At 46.2% G+C, this 21248-nt stretch overlaps 1 protein-coding gene across 7 annotated transcripts in view; it reads right to left on the minus strand.

Annotated features, from left to right (window-relative positions):
• TDRD12 (tudor domain containing 12) overlaps positions 1–21248 on the minus strand; it is a 234520-nt gene that overhangs the window by 180093 nt on the left and 33179 nt on the right. For all 7 annotated transcript variants that reach the window (XM_075940127.1, XM_075940126.1, XM_075940125.1 and 4 more), the window contains one exon: positions 3143–3222. In XM_075940127.1, coding sequence (XP_075796242.1) covers positions 3143–3222 — 80 coding nt within the window. The remainder of the gene's footprint in view (positions 1–3142; positions 3223–21248) is intronic.

Genomic DNA, 21248 nt, shown 5'->3' on the forward strand with positions numbered 1-21248 from the left:
TTTGGATGTCAACTGTCTCTTAATATCTGATGAAATCTCTTCAATTCTCCGTGCTACAGTGTTACGAGCCAGGCAAATGTTGGCAAACTCTTGCTTCTTCTCGGGACAGATATTCTCAACCATTTTCATAACGCATTATTTGATAAAGTCACCCTCAGCAAAAGATTTGCAATTTTTAGCAATTAACGTTGCCACCTCATAGCTCACCCTTGTGGCATTTTCATTTGACTCATGGGCTCTTATGAAAAATTTCTGTTGTGACATTAAAACAGCTTCAAGTTGCTTCAACTTTTCACTGCGGTCGTGCCCTGTAAGCTTGTCGTACGTGCTATGTCTCGACTGGTAGTGTCTCTTGACATTAAATTCCTTATAAACAGCCACAGTCTCTTGGCATATCAGACAAACACAGTGATTCTCTATTTCAGTGAAGAAATATTCCACTTTCCACCTGTCCTGGAAGCGGCGGCCCTCACTGTCAACTTTCCTTCTCTTATTTACAGTCGCCATTTTTTTAAATTGACCAGAAGGGGAAGGGATCATGTGAGCGCAGTGCCAGAGGTTTAATACACTGCCCAAGTAATACACTGCACTAATACACTGCCCAACAAGAATTCTCTTGCCTTTGTGGCTGTTTGTGGCGAAGTCTCTAATGATGAGCTCCATGTGCCTGAGCCCGTTTGTGGCGAAGTCTCTAATGTTCGCAGCTCCACGTGCCTGAGCCCGCCAGGACCAATCACAGATACTGAGCTTGAGCAGCTGCGGAGTCCGTCCCTGATCTCAGCAGCTGCGGAGTCCGTCCCTGCACTCTCAGCCCCAAGGTAGAGGGCTTGCAGGGTCAGAGGCGGGCGGAGAGCGCAGGGCACGTTGGCCTCACGGCGGCCCGGGGGCAGGGTGAACCCGTAGCCGAGCGGGGCTGCGGACATGCCCTACATGGAGGACTTTAGGACCGCAGCGGCTGCCATGGACGGCGGCGGCGCGGCCGGAAGCGGCGCCAGTCAGAGGAGCGCCGGGGAGCCAGGAGAGGGGGAGGAAGCGGGGGCTGTCCCCGCACTCTCAGCCCCAAAGCGGAGTGCAGGGGCAGGGTTTGGGACTGCGGTGGCCCGAAGCGGCGCGCTGAGCGCGCCAGTTAAAAAAAGCACCGGGGAGCCGGGAGAAGCGGGGGGCCGTATTAAATCCGACCGCGGGCCGCATTTGGCCCGCGGGCCGGACTTTGGACATGCCTGACTTAGCGCAATCAACCTGTGGAACTACTTGCCAGAAGATGGGGTGAAAGCTAGAACTTTTAACAGGGTTCAAAAAAGAGCTAGATAGATTCATGGAGGTTAGATCCATCAATGGCTATTAGCCAGCATCGGTAGGAATGGTGTTCCTAGCCTCTGTTTCTCTGGAGATGAGTGACAGGGGAGGGATCACGTGAGGATTACTGGTAGTCATCCTTCCCTCTGGGGCATCTGGTATTGGCCACTGTCAGCAGACAAGGTACTGGACTAGATGGACCTTTGGTCTGACCCAGTTTGGCCATTCTTACGTTCTTATATTGTTAACTGAAGATTCAAAAGCAAGACCTCCAAGAAGTCTGACTTGAGGACAATTGGAATGTTGAGTGTAGATACAATTATTCAATCTACAGTTATATATCCATGTGTTAGGTGTTGTACTCTTCACTGTGTTAGTGAAAATACTGATTTGTATCAAAGAATGGAGAGCGTGCTTTAAAAAAAAAATCCTTACAGATGACACCAAGCTGCAAGAGACCACAAACCCTTTGGAGCAGTGGTGGGCAACCTGCAGCCTGAGAGCTGCATGTAGCCCACTGTGGTTTGGTTTGGTTTGGTTTATCACTGTCCATGTAGATTCTGTCACGACATGTCACCCATGTCGTTTTTTCCTACCTATATTATTAAAGCAACAGGCACTTAAAAAGCAAGCACATGTGAATGAGGTACATGTTATTTGCACACAACATTTACAGAGTGTCTTGCAGTCTTTGCATCCAGTCTGCTCATCCTGCAGATTCTAGGTACACAAGTGAAGTTAACAAAACCACCCACTCCAGGGAGACCGTGTTGGTTATATCAATCTTGCAGCACACTGAGATGGAAAACCACTCATGAGGCCCACTCACTAGCCTAGGTTGCCCATCACTGTTTTGGAGCATACTATTAGAATTCAAAACAACCTTGATAATTGGGAAAGGCTCTGAATTCAACAAGAGGAAATTCAATAAAGGTAAGTGCAAAATATTTCACTTGGGAAGGAAAAAAATCAAATGCATAACTATAAAATGGGAAATAATTGGTTAGGCAGTAGTACTGCTGAAAAGGATTCAGGGATTACAATAGATCACAAACTGAATATGAGTCAACTATGTGATGAAGCTGCAAAAAAGGCCAATATTCTAGAAGCTATTTAACTGAAGTCATATGTACAACCAGAGGATTAACTGTCCCACTCTACTTGGCATTTTTGAGGGCTCAGCTGGAAAGCAGTACACAGTTTTAAGTGTCAAACTTTAGGAAAGCTATGGTCAAAGTACAGAGTGTCGAGGGCAAGTAAGAAAAGGGCAAAAGATTGAGAATACATGACCTATAAGGAATTGTCAAGCATACTGGGCATATTTACTTTTAAGTGAACACTGAGAAGGACCTGATAACTATATTCCGATGATATTAAATGAAGCTACATATGGGACAGAGATTCCTCGTTCTCCATGCCCACTGAAGGTAGCAAAAGTAGTAATGAGTTTAATCTGCAGCAAAGGAGAGTTACTTTCGATATTAGGAAAAAAATTAGTACTATAACGGTAATTGAATCCTGGAACACGCTTCCAAGAAAGCTGGCAGAATTCGCATCGTTGGAGGCTTTTTTAAAAACAGGTTGGCCTAAGACCTTTTAGAGGTGGTATTGGTTTATTTGGTGCTATCAACAGAGCGAACGACTGTACCTGATGACTACTTGATGTCCTTTACAAGTCTACATTTCTATGGTTTTATGTAATTTATCTGGTAAAGTTTTAATTTAGTACTAAGAAAGCAGCTACAGAGGAAATAAACTTTATATTGTAGAGCACATCAGAACATCAACATGTTTTTTGCAAATGTTAATTTCAAGTCATGTTTGAGAGATGGTATAAAATACTTACAGACTGAATTTTCCCATTAAGATCAGATGTAGCATTTTTTTTCCATGTCTTTTCAAGAAAAGAATTAGGAACAGCATCACCTAGAGGAAGCATATGATTATACTCTACAAACACAACTACAGCTACTACAATAGCTTTCAAAAATGCATTTTTGCTTTTATTATTCAAAATCATAATGTATATGAAACCACACATGGTCTATAACAGGGCAACAACTCAAGTTCTACAACACAACTTAAGAACAAAGTTTCCTAATTAATCGTATAAAATCTAAAGTCAATTAGCTACTTTTATGAAGAGTATGCATACTTCTAAAGCTTATAGAGTATTCACCATGGCAATGCATGCCTTCTTGAAGACTTGGGCCATTATTGCCATGCCTACACTGCAACTAAAAAGAAGTTACTCACCTTGGACAGTAACGATAGTTCTTTAAGATGTCTCCCCCTGTGGGTGCTCCAATTCAAGTCTTGGTGCATCCTGATGCTGGCGACTGGAGATTTTTCACTAGCACTGCCTTCCCGTGTTGCGCATATGCAGTCACCGTCTCATACTGTTTTCGTTTGTTAGCTGTGAGCGTGGCATGAGCCCTCCTCCTTCAAACACACACCTTGAAGAACCACTGTTCCTGCACAAGGTAACAACTCGTAGTGGTATCCCTGTGGGTGCTCCACACAGATGATTAGTTATCAGAACCCGCCGCTCGCGGTGGTGGGTCTTGGAATCAGCTCTGAGAAGAGGCAAGGACCGCATCAGCTAAGGAGCTGGTAGGTATGGATCCTTGTTGCAGAGCATAATGTTGTGCGAAGATGTGATATGAAGACCACTTTGCTGCTCTACAGATATTGATGAGATACACATTATGCAGGAAAGCTGTTCATGCAGCTATCATACGAGTGGAATGTGCACTGACTGTCTCAGGTGGTTCCCTCCTATGAAGAGGGAGAAGGTGTATATGCAATTGGCTATCCACTTGTATATGAGTTATGCAGAAAAAGGTGGTCCCCTGCGAGAACCAGACAGAAATGAAAAGTCTGTTTTCTAAATTTCTTGGTCTTATCTACGTAAAATGCAAGAGCATTTCTGGCATCCAGAGTGTGTAGTATCACTTCCCTGAGGAAGCTGTGAGGTTTAGGAAAATAAATGGGTGAACAAATGGGTTAATTGTTATGGAAGTCTGATACAACTTTAGGAAGGAACTTTGGGGTGAAGTCTGAGAATGATTTTATCCTTGATAAAAATGGTATATGGCGTGTCAGCCAATAGGGCTGCAATTTCGCTTACCCTTCTAGGAGACGTTATTGCTATTATAAAAGCCACTTTCATGGCCAGATGTTGCAGGAAGGCAGGAGCTAGTTGTTCAAAGGGTGGTCTTGTCAATGTGCTAAACACAAGTCTTAAATCCCAAGGCAGCATCAGAAAATGTAAATTTGGGAATGTCTTTCACAAATCTGTTAAGAAGTGCTTCATGATGGGATGTGTGAAGAGCAAAAAGTTGTTCACTGGCTTATGGAAAACTGTGATGGAAGACAGGTAGACTCAAATGGAGCTGATGGAGTGTCCCGCCTCACTAAGATCCATCAGGTATTCAAGTATGGTAAGCATCAGAATAGTAACTGACTTTGGCCGCACCACTCCTGAAAAATCTCCATTTATTTTTGTAGGTATACTTCATAGAGGAGCGCTGACTATTTACGAGAATCTGCTTCACTGTCTCAGAACAGGTAAGTTCTACATTTTGGAACCATGAAGAAGCTATGCTGTGAGTCTGAGAGCCCTCAGGTCTGCGTGGTGAGTTTTGCCTCGATGTTGGATCAGCAAGTGGGGTCCAATGGAGAGGGAAATCGGGTGGGCAATCAATAGATGATGCAGGTGGGGAAACCATAGTTCTTTTGGCCAGTAGGGTGTTGTTAGAATCACTGCGGCTCAGTCCTCACAAATCCTGTTCATCATGCTCGAGAGCAGGGAGGGGTCAGCGGAAATATATGGAGAAAAGAGTCAGTCCAGGTGTGGTGAAGGCATCTCCCTCCGATCTTTTGCCTCAACCTGTTTAGGAACGGAAGTACAGTAATGGCATTTGTGGTTGGACACTGTTGCAAATAAGTCCATGACCATGAAGCCCCATTGTCAGAATACTGGGAGGATGATGTGGGGGCTGAGTTCCCAGTGCTGTTCCTAGAAGTGTATGCTCAGTTTGTCTGCAGTGATGTTCTGTCAGCCTGGTACATACATTGCAGTTGGAGCTATGTTGTTGTCAGGCAGCAAGTCCAGAACCTGACTGATTCCACATATAGTGAGCATGATCGGGCACCCCCCTGCTGGTTGATATAGAATATACATGGCGTACTCTGTCCATGAGGATAAGTATGGTTCTGCCTCAGAAAAAGGGAAGGAATGTGCACATGCATTGTGGATAGCCCTGAGCTCCAGAATGTTGATGTCACCATTCAAAAAGCGACTTCACTATCTAGGCTGGACTGTCTGGTTGTCACAATGGGCCCCCCAGCTGAGTAGTGATGCATCAGTTGTGATCACTATTGATGGGTCAAGGCAATGGAAGGGTACACCCATGAGGAGGTTGTGAGGAGAGGTCCACCATTTCAGACACTGGAGAACTATTGGTGGAAGTGTAATATGTCTTGCAAGGCTATGTCAACTGGGAATGTAGATGGATGCAAGCTATGGCTGCAGGGAGCACGTGTGTAACCTCACAAGAGGCACCATGAAAGATGTTGCCTTCTTGTGTCCTAGAAGCAGAAGACATGTATTGGCCAAAAGGGAGGACTCAATACTGGTAGTGGTTGTTGCCTAACTTAAATCTGACAAACCTTGTGTGCGAGATGTATCATTATATGAAAATGTGTGTCCTGAAGGTCAAGGGCTGGGAACCAATCCCCCTCATCCAGTGCAAGTATAAGTGTCCAGGGTCACCATTCTGAACTTGTTGCGTATGAACCTGTCGAGCTTCCTGAGATCCAAAATGGGTCTACAACCGTGTTTCCTTGGCAGTTAGGAAGTAGTTGGAATAAAACCCTCTTCCTTGAAAATTGGAAGGGACCAGCTTTCCTGCCCCTAAGCTGAGTTTTTGCATCTCTGATTATAGTAGGGGCTCATGAGAGGGGTCCCTGAAGAAAGATGGGGAAGAGGGTTGGGTGGGGGGCATAAAGGGGATTATGTAACCAGTATTGATGCCCTCGAAAAACCTTTGGTCCACAGTAATGAGGATCCATTGTTGACAACAGAGTTTCAGCCTGTTGTGCAAAATATGAGTGGTATGCACGGGATTGTTGATGTTGCCACAGCTCTCATCAAGTGTGCTCTTGGATTCTGAGGCAGTGGCTTATTTCTTATAGCGTAACATTGCTTGATACCACTACATTGGAAATTCTTTCCCTTCCATGGAAGGTTTCCCTTCCATATGTTCAGTTGTGGAGATGAGCAGTCGATCTGATTCACGAAAAGCTTGAGTTCTGTCCACATAAAAGGCCATTGCTCTGCATACATCAAGCAGATGAAACCTCGCTTCTGCTGTGGTTCGAAGTGGTTTAAGGTAGAAGGTAGGAAGTACAACTGGCTCATTTAGGTGAAATTTAGAACATACTTCAGGAATGAAGGATGGATGAGGACAAAGTACAACCTTATCCTTTGTTGAAAATGGTATACAGAGGAACCACCATTAAAGACGCCAACTCACTTACTCTGCGGGCAGAAGTGACTGCTAGTAGAAAAACTACCTTGAGTGACATCAGATAGAGAGAGCAGGTGGACAAAGGCTCAAAGGCACTTTGGGCGAACATGTCCAGCATCATTTCTAAATTTCACAAAGGTGGTGCTAGTTTGCATGGTGGGTATAAGTTGACAAGACCTGTTAGGTCTTGTTGTAATGGGATGTGCAAAGATTGAAAAACCCTCTGCAGGTTCACGAAAGGTGGTAATGGCCACAAATGCACTTTTATTGATGCAATGGCAAGGCCTGAATCTGTAAATAATAAGATGTAGTCTAGGATATTTTTTCTAAGGTGCCATTTTGAGGTCCAGATTCTGGTTAGAACAGCAGGACAGGAATCTCCACCATTACTGTAGGTAAGTAGATTGGGTAGACTGTTTTCTGCTATGTAGGAGGATCTCTTTTACTTAGTCTAAGCACTGTAATGCCCCAATAGACCCAGCAAGGAACCATGCCATCAGTCTTAGGACACGTGGTTGCAGGTTGCGTAGAGTCTCTGACTTCTGAGCCAGAAAATGGTGATGAATTACCAGTGGTAGGGAGGTCGAGGAAACATCTGATACAGATAGGGTAACCATACCTGGCGCAGCCAAAATGGTGCTATGAGTATTACCATGGCTTTGTCTGGATGGATCTTATCCAGCACACTGGGGATGAGAGGAAACACATACAGAAGAGGACCCTTCCAGCTGCAGAGAAAGGCATCTCCTAGGGACCCATGGGCAATACCAGCTCTGGAACAGTACTGATGACATTTCTTCTTGTAGAATGCAAAAAGGTCTCTCTCTGGGAACCCCCATAGCTGAAAATTGGATTGGAGACACTGGGGATGTAGTCCCCATTCATGATCTGGGGCAAAGTGTCTGCTGAGAGCAGTTGCTGCTATGTTGTTTATTCCTGGTAAGTATTAGGCTACAGTGTGACAGTTTCGAATACACCAATTCCATAGTCAGACTACCTTGGCACGTAGTGACTGGGATAGAGCGCCCCCTTAACGGTTGATATAATACATTGTTGATATACTGTCGATCAATATCCCATCTTGCCACAAATGTATATTACGAAATGTTTGCAAGCGTTCAAAACAGCTGAGCTCTAATAAATTCATATGGTAAGTGGACCATCTTCCCTGAATGGACATTGTGTCCATAAGGGCTCCCCAACCCATGAGGGAAGCATCTGTGGTTATGTGCACTTAGGGCTGATCCCAATGGAAAGGCATGCCCACTAACAGATTGCAAAGTTTGATCCACCATATGAGGGACTGCACAACATGTGATGGGGGGGGGGGGGAAATACCCGCTTATGTGTTTGTCATTTTTTAGAGGAGTAAACAGTAGCTATCCAATGCTGGAGGCAACAAAAGTTCAGGAGTGCGTGTCTGACTACATAGGTTGTAGCGGCCATATGACCATCAGTTGAAGGCATGTATCGTAACTATAGGGCTGATGGTGAAAGTAGTAACAAGCTCTTGAATGGCATGGAACCGCCGCAATGGTAGGTAAGTTCTTGCTGACACAGCGTCTAGCCAAGCGTCTCTAAATTCCAGATCCTGCATCAGTAGTAGAGTGGACTTTTGTACGCTGAGTAACAAAAAAAGGCCCAGGAGTTTGAATACTTGTCTTGTTGTCAAAACCATGCATCGTGCCTCTGCTTCTCATGTGCCTTTGACCTAGCAATCGTCCAGGTAAGGGAATATGATGACTTGATGTCTGCACAGGTACGCTGCGCCACCACAGCCAGGGTCTTTGAAAATACTCTGAGTGCTGTAGAAAGGCCGAATGGAAGCACCCGATATTAACAGTGGTCCAGTCCTACCACGAAATGGAGAAAACTACTCATACCTGGCACACAGATGCTACATGGAAATATGCATAGACTCAGACTTTAAGGTCAGAAGGGACCATTATGATCATCTAGTCTGACCCCCTGCACAATGCAGGCCGCAGAATCTCACCCACCACCTCCTAGAATAATCCTCTCGCCTGTATCTCAGATATTGAAGCCTTCAAATACTTTGAAGACCCCAAGATGCAGAGAATCCTCCAGCTGTGATCTGTACCCCATGCTACAGAGGAAGGCAAAAAACCTCCAGGGCCTCTGCCAATCTACACTGGAGGAAAATTCCTTCCCGCCCCCAAATATGGCGATCAGCTAAACCCTGAGCATGTGGGCAAGACTCACCAGCCAGACACCCAGAAAGTTCTCTATAGTAACTCCTATCATCCCTCCATTGACCTATTTACCACTAATAATGAATGGTCAATTAGTTACCAAGATCATGTTATCTCATCAAACCATCCCCTTCATAAACCCATCTAGTTTAATCTTGAAGCCAGATGGATCTTTTGCCCCCACTACTTCCCTTGGAAGGCTGTTCCAGAACCTCACTCCTCTAATGGTTAGAAACCTTCATCTAATCTCAAGTCTAAACTTCCTACTAGCCATCTTATATCCATTTGTTCTTGTGTCCACATTGGTATTAAGCTTGAATAATTCCTCTCCCTCCCTGGTATTTATCCCTCTAATATATTTAAAGAGTGCAATCATGTCCCCCCTCAACCTTCTTTTGGTTAAGGTAAACAAGCCAAGCTCCCTGAGTCTCCTTTCATAAGACAGGTTTTCCATTCCTCGGATCATCCTAGTGGCCCTTCTTTGTACCTGTTCCAGTTTGAATTCATCCTTCTTAAACATGGGAGACCAGAACTGCACACAGTATTCCAAATGGGGTCTCACCAATGCCTTGTATAATGGCACTAACACCTCCTTATCCCTACTGGAAATACCTCGCCTAATACATCCCAAGACCGTATTAACCTTTTTCACAGCCATGTCACAATGGCGGCTCATAGTCATCCTATAATCAACCAGGACTCCGAGGTCCTTCTTCTCCTCCGTTACTTCCAACTGATGTGTCCCCAGCTTATAACTAAAATTCTTGTTATTAATCCCTAAATGCATAATCTTACACTTCTCACTATTAAATTTCATCCTATTGCTATCACTCCAATTTACAAGGTCATCCAGATCTTCCTGTATGATATCCCGATCCTTTTCTGAATTGGCAATACCTCCCAACTTTGTGTCATCCACAAATTTTATCAGGACACTTCCACTTTTGGTGCTAAGGTCAGCGATAAAAAGATTAAATAAAATTGGCCCCAAAACTGATCCCTGAGGAACTCCGCTAGTAACCTTCCTCCAACCTGACAGGTTGCAGGTCCAGGGCTGCAAACCAGTCTTCCTTGTCCAGCGCTGGGATTATAGCTGCCAGGATAACCATTTTGAATCTTTGTTTTCAAAAACAGTGGTTGAATCTGTGGAGATCTAAAATAGGTCCTTTTTGGGATGAGGAAGTAATGTGAATAAAATCCTTTGCCCTGAAAGTCTTCGGGAACAGTCTCTATTGCTCTCAAGTTGAATAGATGCTGTACTTCTTGCCTGAGCAGACTTTTGTGAGGGGGTCCGTAAAGAGGGATGGGGAGGGTGAGGAAGTTGAAGGTAGTGTAGTAAAGGGAATGGTGTACCCTGATGTAATTACTTTGAGCACCCAACAGTCTAAAGGGATAGCATTCCAACGATGTCAGAAGGGTCTTACGCAATGATAGAAAACTGAACCGGGGTGTGATGGCTGGTGGGAGATAGGAATGTTCTGCAAGCCCTCAACAAACAAGTCAAAATGCTGCTTTACGTAATTGGCATTACGGTTGCTCTGTGGTCGTTTTCTCTAAGGCCGTTGTCTGGGTTTGGACTGATCAAACGCATGCTGGTTGTATCTTTGGTAGGTGAACTCCTGCTTTTAATACGGGGTGTAACATTTATGATAGTAGGGTGGCAGGCACATTCCCAACGTGCGTAAAGTTGTCCCGTCCTTACTTGAACGGAGGACGTCATCCGTCTTTTCCACGAACAGCTTCAATTTGTCAAAGGGGAAGTCTTCCACCTTAGACTAACTCGTGGGGAACGCCAGCAGACTGTAGCCAGGATGCCCCTCACGTGACCACTGATGTGGCAGTCGCTCTGGTTGCTGCGTTGGCCACGTCCAAGGCTATCTGTAATGTTGTTCTGGAGGAAACATAGCCCTCCTGAACAATCGATTTCAGTATGGCTCATTTAGAATCTGGAAGGTGTTCCATTAAGGCAGATAATTTTGAGTAATTGTCAAAATCAAGGTTGGACAACAATGCTGCATAGTTGGCTATTCTAAGGAGGAGTGTAGTGGTAGAGTATAGCTTTCTACCAAATAAATGCATGTGCTGCTTGTCCTCGTCATTACTAAGCCTGTGTTGAGAGTTTTGATGTATGCTGAGCAACGTCCACAACCAATAAGTTGGGCTGCGGGTGTGTAAATAGAAAGTCAGCCCCCTTCTGTGGGATAAAGTATCATTTATCTGCCCTCTTATTCGTTGGAGGGTATGGAGGCTGGGGTCTGCCATGTGTCATCCGCAGACTTCATAATAGCTTCATCTATTGGTATTGCAACTCTACCTTGTGAGGGTTGCACGTTTTTAAGAAGCATGTGCTGTTTTGCTGGTGCCTCTGATAGTTGGATGTCTTGGGATGCAGCCACTCTCTTAAAAAGGTCTTCAAATAGCCTGAGATCAGGCAAGGACTGATCCCCAGGTATAACAGCCTCATCGGGGATGATGAGGACTGATTGTCAGAGAAACATCAGGTGGTTGTTCCTCCACCTCCAAGAGCTGTCCCTCTTCTGGTTCTGAGTAATAGATAATGGAGGGAACGCCAGCGGATGCAGCTGCCAGCTACTGCTTCTGTACATGTTGCGGTGAAGCTGAAGGTGCTCGAGATCTTGAATAACTTCGACAGCAGGGGTAGCAGTGCTCCTTATGATGATGAGATTGAGTATAATCATGGTGAGAATAATGCCAATAGTAAGTGGGGCTATGCCATCTGTATGGGGAAGTATTTCTGTAATATACCCGCTGACTGTAAGAGTATGAAGAATGAGGTGACCTCTTTGATGAAAGGGGTGGAGAGTATTTGTATGTTCTATATGGCAATGATGAGACATATCTAGATCTACATAATCTAGTATATCGATGCACTTTATCCTTGTCGTCTCTTGTTAAGTAGGGCGTATGTGGGAAGCATGGTGGTGAGGATGGTGCAGGCGAGAAGGTCAAAGGCTCAGGGCTTAGCTGCCCAGGAGGGTCTGATTTTTGGGCCACTTTTCTCATTGTGGGCAGGATTGGAGGGCTATTTGGAGCCGAAGGGTGTCCCGTTGATATAAACGGGGGCTGATCACAGTATCGAGTCTCCTCATGCCGATGGTGCCGGTGCCGACCGTCCACAATGAAAGTGGGGCCGATTCAGTCGGTGCCATGTGTGTCCATGCCGCCATGGACAGTACCAGTGCCTGTGGTGCGGATTCCATTGGTGCCGATATGGAGGGTGCCACTATCGTCGGCATGTGCTTATCCATCAGTGTCGATGGCTCCGATGGCACTATGGCAGTCAGTGCAGTAGCCAGCGGTGCCAAGCAATGGACCATTACGGCCGTTGGCAGCACTGAAGACAGTTTTTGCCACGGTTTTGGCTTTAAGGCCAATTTTTGCCTCCGCACAACGGAACAAGAGGTACCCAGCTTGTCTCCTACACTTACTCTCACTGAAGGTAGGGACCTGGCCAGCGATGGCCTTTTTCCATCTGGGGCCGGCATAGCTGAAGCGGCTCTCCTTTTCTCAGGTCTAGGAGACTGAGGCTGGCTTCAATAACTCCGGTGGCTGCAGAGATCTGTTGAAGAGCACCGTTTTGAGCCTCATTTCCCTATCTCTTCGTGTCCTCACAGTGAGCTTGGTGCAGTGGGTGCACTTCTGAGGGACATGTGCCTTGCCCAGCAAATACTTGATGCATTCAGCATGGCCGTCGGAAGCCGGCACTGCGTCTCTTCACCTGACACTTTTTAAATACCGAGGAACCCGGCATAATGAACTACTATCTATGGCTATATCTAGAGAACTGGTTTTTTTGGGGGGGAGGGGGTTGGTTTTTTTTTAAAGAACACACAAACTATTAACTAACACTAAATACTAAAAACTATAGAACTAATTTGAATTTTCTTAACTCCTGACAGAATTCTGTGAGGAGAGAGTGCTCGCTCCGTCTGCAATTGCAGGTGCCGAAGAAGGAACCAGCAGGAGTTGGACCTCACGAGAGATCAAAAGGGCGCGAACGGCCTGAAGCGCGTGCCGTGCATGCACGGTCTGGCTGACAAATGCTCATCAAAACTACGAACTGCGACACCGGGACGACCCAATACCAACAGTGGAGCACCCACGGGGACACCACTCAAAGAAGCAGATCACTGCTTGTCTTGTCCCATCCACATGCCATTCAGAAAATTAGTTGCTTGCTAGACTGTTTCTCTTTCAAAACTGAGCCCCGGGGGGTGGGAGAGGCTTCAGGCGCTGAGCCAGAGTGGGGGAGCGAGAGAAACTTCAGGTGCTAAGCCAGGGTGGGGGAGTGAGAGAAGCTTCAGGGCACAAGCACAATCCCATTGGCCAGTTTCCATTCCCCTCCTCTCCAGCTCGTTATCCACACAGGCACATGGCCCTGTGGACCCATCCTGACACAGGATGTACACCAAAGACTTTTAAGCCAACAGTTATAACATCTCTGCTATAAGCCTGTATCTGGGGCAGTAAGGCACCTCGAGTTTGAGCAATTCACCCAAGATGAGACAGATTGAGGTCAGCAGCAGAGGGGAGTGATGCTGAGTTGCCAAGATGGGAAAACATTTGCCATTGGCCATCAACCAGAGCCACGTATTTAGCCTCTGCTGCCAAGAAAGTTTGTCTGACTTCATCAAAACATGAGTTCTGTGGGATTTAACCATGGAACTTTCACATCACAAGGAGGGATTCAAGGTTCAGGTACTGTAGTCGACCATGATTCTGCATCAGGAGGACTGGAAGGAATGCTAAAGTGATTGATGTCTCCACCAACATGTCTAGGAGTAACGTGTACCACAGCTAACAGGGCCAAGCTGTGACTATCAGAATGATTTGTGTGCGCGCTCTCTTCTGACCTTGAGGAGTACCTTGTGTTCTAGAAAAATGAGAGAACACATACAAAAGGGGGCAATGCCAATAAATAAGGAACACATCCATTTTGGAGCCTCTGCTGTAGTTCTGGAAGGTACAGAACTACTGCCACTTCCTGTTGAGTGGTGAACGGGTCCATGACGGGAAGTCCCACGTCTGGAAAACTGAGTCTGTCACACCTGGGCAGAGCACCCACGCATGATTGTGAAAGGACCTGCTGACGTGATCCACCAAATCACTATACTCCCCAGGGACGTATGATGCTAGCAGGTGTATTGAATGTTCTACAGAGGAATCCCAAAGTCTCAGTGCTTTTTGACACCAGGAAGAGGAGCATACTTCTTCGTTTGTTGATTTTGAACATTGCTGTCATGACTGACACACTGAGCTGCTAAATGAACGTGAAAAGTCTGATACACCAGCTGTACTGCCCTGCACACTTTGACATTAATATGAAGGGATAGGTTTACCTGTGAGCACAGGCCACGAGTTCTGAGTCCACAAGGTGGGCTCCCCATCTCAAATCTGAAGCATTCATGACTAATGTTAAAGAGAAAATTGAGGTCTGGTGAACAGGACCCTGCACAAATCTTACGAGGGTCAGACCATCACAGGAGGGAGTCTAGTACTAAGTCCAATAAAGTCACAATCATGTCCAACTTTTCTCAAGCTAGTCAATACACCATAACTGGAGAGGTTGGAGCCTCAGTCTAGCATGCTGTACTACACGGGTACATGCCACCATGTGACCTAGAAACCTGAAGTAATTTCTTGCCATGGCACAAGGAAACAGATTTTGAATATTTGATATGGCCTGAAACTGGGACTCTGGAAGGAAAGTTCTGGCGTGGATCGAGTGGAGAACTGTCCCTATAAACTCTAACCTCTGAACTGGGGATAGAGTAGATTTCTCCTCACTTACAAGGAGGCTGAGGCTGCTGAAAGTTTAGCTGATGAACCTGAGATGGGCTTGCACCGGTTCCTTGAAATGGCCTTTGATCAGCCAATCACTGAGGTAAGGAAACACTTGAATCCAGTGTTTGCATAAAAATGCAGTGACCATCTCCATGCATTTTGTGAAGACTCTGGGTGCTAAAGGCAGGCCAAAGGGAAGGACCATACATTAGTAGTGCATCCTGTTTACTATAAAACAGAGGTAACTTCCTATGGGACAGACAATTGAAACGTGCAAGTACGTGTCCTTTAAATCGAGGGTGGCATTCCTGGGAGGTTCCAGTCTGCTGGATCAAGATAGGGACCATACAGAAACTGAGCCTTCTTACAAACTTATTGAGTTCCCTCAGGTCTAGTATAGGCCTGAGACCACCCTTTAACCTTCAGTATTAGAAAGTACTGGGAATAAAACCCCCATGACCCTGTACTCGAGGAACCTCTTTCACTGCTCTTAATAAGAGGAGTTGCTCATGAGAAGGGCCTCAGAAGAGGGACAGAGAAGGGGTTGGAAGGGATGAAAACTGGATAGAGTATCTGCTCTCCAGTGTCAAGAACCCATCAGTCTGACATGATACGGGTCAAAACCCAGTGACAAGTGTATAGTCATGAATTGAAGGTAAGGCAGATTGGATCCAGGTCTGAAAACATTATGCCATCCTCAAACACACCTTCTAAAAGGCCTGTTTCTGTCCTGAGGAAGGTTTGGACTGATCAGAGCTCTGGCCAAAGGACTGATGAGTCTTCTCCCTGTCACCCATTTCTTTAGCAGATGTCATCCTGCAGGTTTTACATGAAAAACTGTTGTGGCTGCTGAGACTCGAATTGTCTCCGCTGAATCACAGGAGCGTGGAGACCTAAGGACTTGAGAATGGCCCTAGATCCTTTCAAGCTGTTCAGCCTTTTGTTTGTTTTTACAGGGGAAAAAAAAGTGCCCTCGAAAAGAAGGTCTTGAATGGTCTGCTGCGTTTTGTATGGCAGGCCAGAGGTTTGTAACCACGAGGCCCTCCTCATAACCACACCCATTGCCATGACTTTAGATTGGGCGTGGGAAAAAGGGCCTCTGAGGTCTGGATACAGCCCGCCCTTAGGCCAATCAGGCCCTAGAGACCAGGGAGCAAGCAGCACAAGTACACCCAAGGGCAGGGAGCAAGTTACTTGGCACGCTCTACCCATCAGCAGGCCAATCAGGGCTTGGGGGCAGGGGGCGTATGTGATGTCTCCTCCCACGCTACACCAGCACTGCATGCTCCTTGCAGGACAGGAGCAGGGTAGGAGACCTCACGTGTTCCCTCTGCCCCCAATCCTTGATGGGCCAGGGAGGTGAAGAGGAGCATGTGAAGTCTCTTCCCTCCATAAGGGACACTGACACCTAGAGGGAACTGCCAGGTGTTCAGAAGAGCTAGTACCCTTCTCTGGGCAGGGGTAAGGGGGGGCAGGAGGAGGCAGCAGGAGCAAAGACTTTACGTGCTTCCCCACCCCCAGACCAATCAGGGTACGTGGGCGGGGAAGCACGGAAGTGTCCTGACCCCATCCCTTCTGGGATAGCCCGGGGCCTCTTCAAAAATTTCTGAAGTGGCCCTGTCAAAAATTATTACCCACCCTTGCTCTAGCTGCAGCATCAGTGCTGTCCAAAGCAGTCTGCAAGGAGAGACACTAGAAATTAACTTCTCTTCCTCAATAAAAGGAAGAAAATTCCACCCGTCAGAGGGGAGCAACTCTGTAAATATAGAAAGTGATGTGGAGGTGTTGTATGCGTATCTGCTAATTACAGCCTGCTGGTTAGCAATACACAGTTGCAATGCCCCAGTTGCATATTCCTTCCTCCAAAAGAGATCAAGTCTCTTACCCTCTTGCTTGTTAGAAGGCCCCTGAAAACCTTGCCACTATCTCCGGGTTGCAGTATCTACAACAAGAGAGTCTGGAGAAGAGTAAGTATAAAGGTACTCATACCCTTGGAGAGCACAAAATAGCACTTTTCTTGCACTTAGTCATTGGAGTAATTGAGGCTATGGTCTGCCACATAGGTTTTATTGTTTTCACTTATTGTCTAAACCAATGATAAGGCTACCCTAGAAGGACAGAAGGAGCCAAAATGGCCACCATGAGGTCTGACTCTTCTGTCACTTCCTCCGCCTTAACGTCCAAATGGAGTAGCTGTTGTAGAACTCAAATGTCCTCTGGAGCTGGTGCCAATGCCATGTCAGCTAATGCTCCATCAGCCAACAAGAACGGCTGTGCTCCTCTCCATTTGGACCCACCCACTGCCATTGGTCGTTAGGGTCTGGTGCCAATAGAAGAGTCGACCGTGCCAGTGCTGCAAGCATCAATGCCGGACCTAGTGCTTAGGAAATTGTCAGTCCCTGAATTGTAGGGCTGAAAGATGAAGTCACCTTTTAATGAATTTTACCTACCAATATGACGTTATGTAACCTCATGAATTATGGACCAATTTTTTAATAATGAGATTTTATAAATGAAAAAGTGTTAACCACTTTGGTATGCATTTGTTAGTAACCTCTTAATTGCCTTTTAACAATCTGTTGTCACTTTTTGTGTCACTACAACCCCAATTTAAACTGCTAATACATTGTAACTAGAAGTGACTCCATTTTGTAACAAACTCCATTTTAAACACTGTAGTGCCTTAATGCAAAGTTAGACGAGGATCTGTGATATGGATGAAAAATACTGTTTAGTTAACCAGTTAAACAAAGTTTAACCCATTAAACAGGGAGTAAGTGGAGGGGCCACCCTCCCTCCCCCACGACAGGCAGGGTCTGCTGCGGCTGGACTGGAGCACCCCTGCCTGCTGTGTGCTTGACAAGGCTGGAGCAACTCTGCCCACGGTGTGCTGAGCCAGACCTACCACTGGCGGAAACTGCTTCAACTAGGCTAGAGCACCCCTGCCCGCAGGAGGCCTCTCAGGGCTGAAGCAGCCCCTGCCTGCAGTGGGAAAGGGCCTGCTCCAACCCCCCCCCCCCCCCCCCCCCCGTTTTCCATAACTGGTAAGTATCAGCCGTTAAAGGTGATGTTAATTGGTTAACCATTTACTTCCCTAGTCTGTAATCTCACTTAATATTGAATGTGGGTGTGTGAACACACAACAGGATAAGAGTTACTGATCCTGTGCAATAACGGGAGTTTGAGATGTGTGTCGTCCCCCCCCCCCCCATGAGTGCTCCATTCTGGGTGCTGGTGCGTCCTCATGCCAGTGACCAGAGATTTTTTCTAGCAGCATCCCACCACACCGTGCACATGCCCTGGTCCCTTCTCAGGCCATTGGTGTCCACTAGGCAGAGAAGGAATGGAGAGGGCCGCGCCTTTGCCACTGGACCAAGATGGCTCCAAAGCAAGGGAAGGGAGGGTAGTGGAGCACACATGCAGACACACACACCTGCCTTGAGGGCAGGGGGCTGGACTCGATGACCTCTCGAAGTCCCTTCCAGTCCTATTATTCTATGATTCTATCTCGAAGAACTCTCACTACTGCACAGGGTAACTCTTTTCTTCGAGTCATGTCCCCATGGGTGCTCCCCTCTGGGTGACTACAAAGCACTGGTTGAATCGTGGAGGGGGGCCTGGAGGCCAGCCATTGCCACTAAGGCTAAAATCTCCTGTCCAACAGCCATAGATGACGTGATGGTAGAGATAAGTGTGTAGTGTTTTGCAAACGTGTGGTCTGATGACCAGATGGCTATCTTGCAAATGTCCTTTAGAGGCACATTTGAGGAAAGCAGTTGTGGAGGCCATGACCTGGGTTGAGTGGACAGTGATATAGGTGTAACCATGAGCAAGTTGCTAGAGGCTTGAAGGGCGGTTTAGTCAAACACTTAAATACATGATTAAGGTCCCAAATGGGGACTGGAGGCCGAACGGACAAGAAAATATTTTGGAGACTGGTAAGCAATCGTCTGGTGATTGGGTCTAAAAAGAAAGAGCTGCTGTCAATGGTCCAGTGAAAGGCCACTATTTCAGCTACCTGTACATTTACCATATTAAAAGATAGGCCCAACTCCCTTAGTTCCAATAGGTATGATGGAGATAGGTATGGTATCAAGAGGAATAGGATGAATGCGTTTGAGCCATTCGGAGAATCTTGTCCACTTATAAAGGTAAGCTTTTCTAATGGACTCTTTTCTGCTGTTGATTAATATCTGTTTCACTCACTCTGAACATGAGTTTTCGGCATTCTGGAGCCACACATGTAGGTGAAGTTTGTGTGATTCGGGATGAAGAACTCTGAGTGAGAAAACTGCGTTGTGGGAGAAAGATGTACGGATCCACAATCACCAATCTGTACATGAAAGGGAACTGTATTTGTCTCAACCAAGCTGGTGCAATGAGGATCACCACGGCTTGTGCTATTTTGATTTTGGTGATAATCTTGTGGAGCAAGGGGAGTGGTGGGAATTCAGAAAACAAGGGTACATCCTATTTGAGGGAGAAAGCATCTCCCAGAGAACTTTTACCCAGGGCTGCTCTGGAGCAATAAAGGTGACAATTGCGGTTGGCTCCGGTTGCAAATAGGTCTATATCTGGCTGTCCCCATCAACAAAACACTTGTTTGAAGACTTGGGCATCTATCTCCCACTCATGATGGTCATAAAAGATACGGCTGAGAGTGTCCACTAACGCTAAGTACCTCGCGCAAAGTATGTGGCTATGGGGGTAATTTGGTGTGCAAAGCACCAGTTCCATAATTTGAGGGCTTCCATTCAGAAGGAGGGTGTCTGGGTCCCATACTGTTGGTTGATATAATACATGCAAGTTGTGTTGTCTGCCATGATACCGATTGTCTTGCATGCTACACAGGGTAGAAAGTGGAGGCATGCCCAACGCACAGCCCTGAGTTCTAGGAAATTGATAATGAAGCATTTGTTCACTGAATTTGCCTTGTATAGTATGGGGCCCGAGATGAGCTCCCCATCCCATAAGGGATGCGTTGGTCATGATGGTGACTACTAGGGTCAGATGATGAAATAGTACACCCCATAGTACATTGTGTGGATGTATCCACTATTCCAATGAATTGAGGACACATGCTGAGATGTTAACCATCTTGAAAATGGGGTAGCCGGAGGGGGGGAGAGTGTGGCCCAGCCAGGCCTGGAGGCATCTGACATGTAGTCTGGCTAGTTGGACCACATAAGTGGTGGCTGCCATTGCCACAAGATCCTAGGGTACTTTGCAGACCATTATAGTGGAGGTCACAAGGACCAGAGCTATGATTATGAAGAGCCTGAATCTGTGTGTGGGCAGAGTTGCCCTGGCTACAGCGGGGTCGATGTGTGCTCTTATGAACTCTGAAGTTTGAGTAGGCTAAAGTGGACTTCTGATAATTTATATGGAACACGACAAAGTTGAACATCAGTGGTGGTGTCAACTATGTCTTGCATTTCTAGGAAGTATGAGCCTTTTATGAGACAATTGTCCAGGTATGGGAATATTATGACTCCCTGACGGTGTAGGAACGCCTCAACAGCTAAAAGTCATGAATAAAATTCTGGGAACTGCTGAAAGGCCAAAAGAGAGCATTTGATACTGGTAATTGTGGTTCCCCACTGTAAATTGTAGAAAACGCCTATGGGCAGGACAAATCATTATATGAAAATAAGCATCCTGTAGGTCGAGAGTCAAACGCCAGTCTCCTTGATCTTGTGCTGGAATAACTGTTGCTTTTGTTACCATCTTGAACCGTTGGAATGACACACCTGTTGAGCCTCCTTAATAGGGTTCCATCTGCTATTCTCCTGGATTAGGAAGTATGTTGAGTAAAACCCTCTCCCTTAGAAAGTCATTGGTACTGGCTCTAGTTGTAGAAGATGAAGGACCTCTTGTTGAAGGAGGGTCTCGTGAGAGAAGTCTCTGAAGAGGGAGGATAGGGTAAGAGAAAGAAAAATGAATGGGATGGAATAACCGACTTTGGCGAGCTCCAATACTCATCTGTCTGATGTTATTTGTGCCCATTGGTGTAAAAAGGGCTGGGAGCAGTGAGTGAACTGTAGCTATCCGATTGGTGGTATGACAGCAGCAGGGATATCTTTCTGGCTCCCAACCAAACCTTCAAATCTGCTGGTTTGATGAAGATTGGATGTTGAGGGCTGCTGTTGCTGGCACTGAGGTCTGCGCCATTGAGGCCTGTGTTTTTGGCGGATGTTGTAACCAGTCAGACACACACACACTCCACAGGCGTTTAACTGGCTAAACATACCTCTCTGCTTTCCTCTTTTCTTTGACCATAATTTTTGCAGTTACAATTTATGTTAAGCTCTTTATTATGCTGCCTTGTTATATTCTTTGGTATGTCAAGCAATGCAATTTACTATTAGGTTTGTTGTTACGTCAAAGCCATGAGGCCAGA

Source organism: Pelodiscus sinensis, chromosome 12 (genome assembly GCF_049634645.1).
Source record: "Pelodiscus sinensis isolate JC-2024 chromosome 12, ASM4963464v1, whole genome shotgun sequence".
NCBI classification, from domain to species: domain Eukaryota; kingdom Metazoa; phylum Chordata; order Testudines; family Trionychidae; genus Pelodiscus; species Pelodiscus sinensis.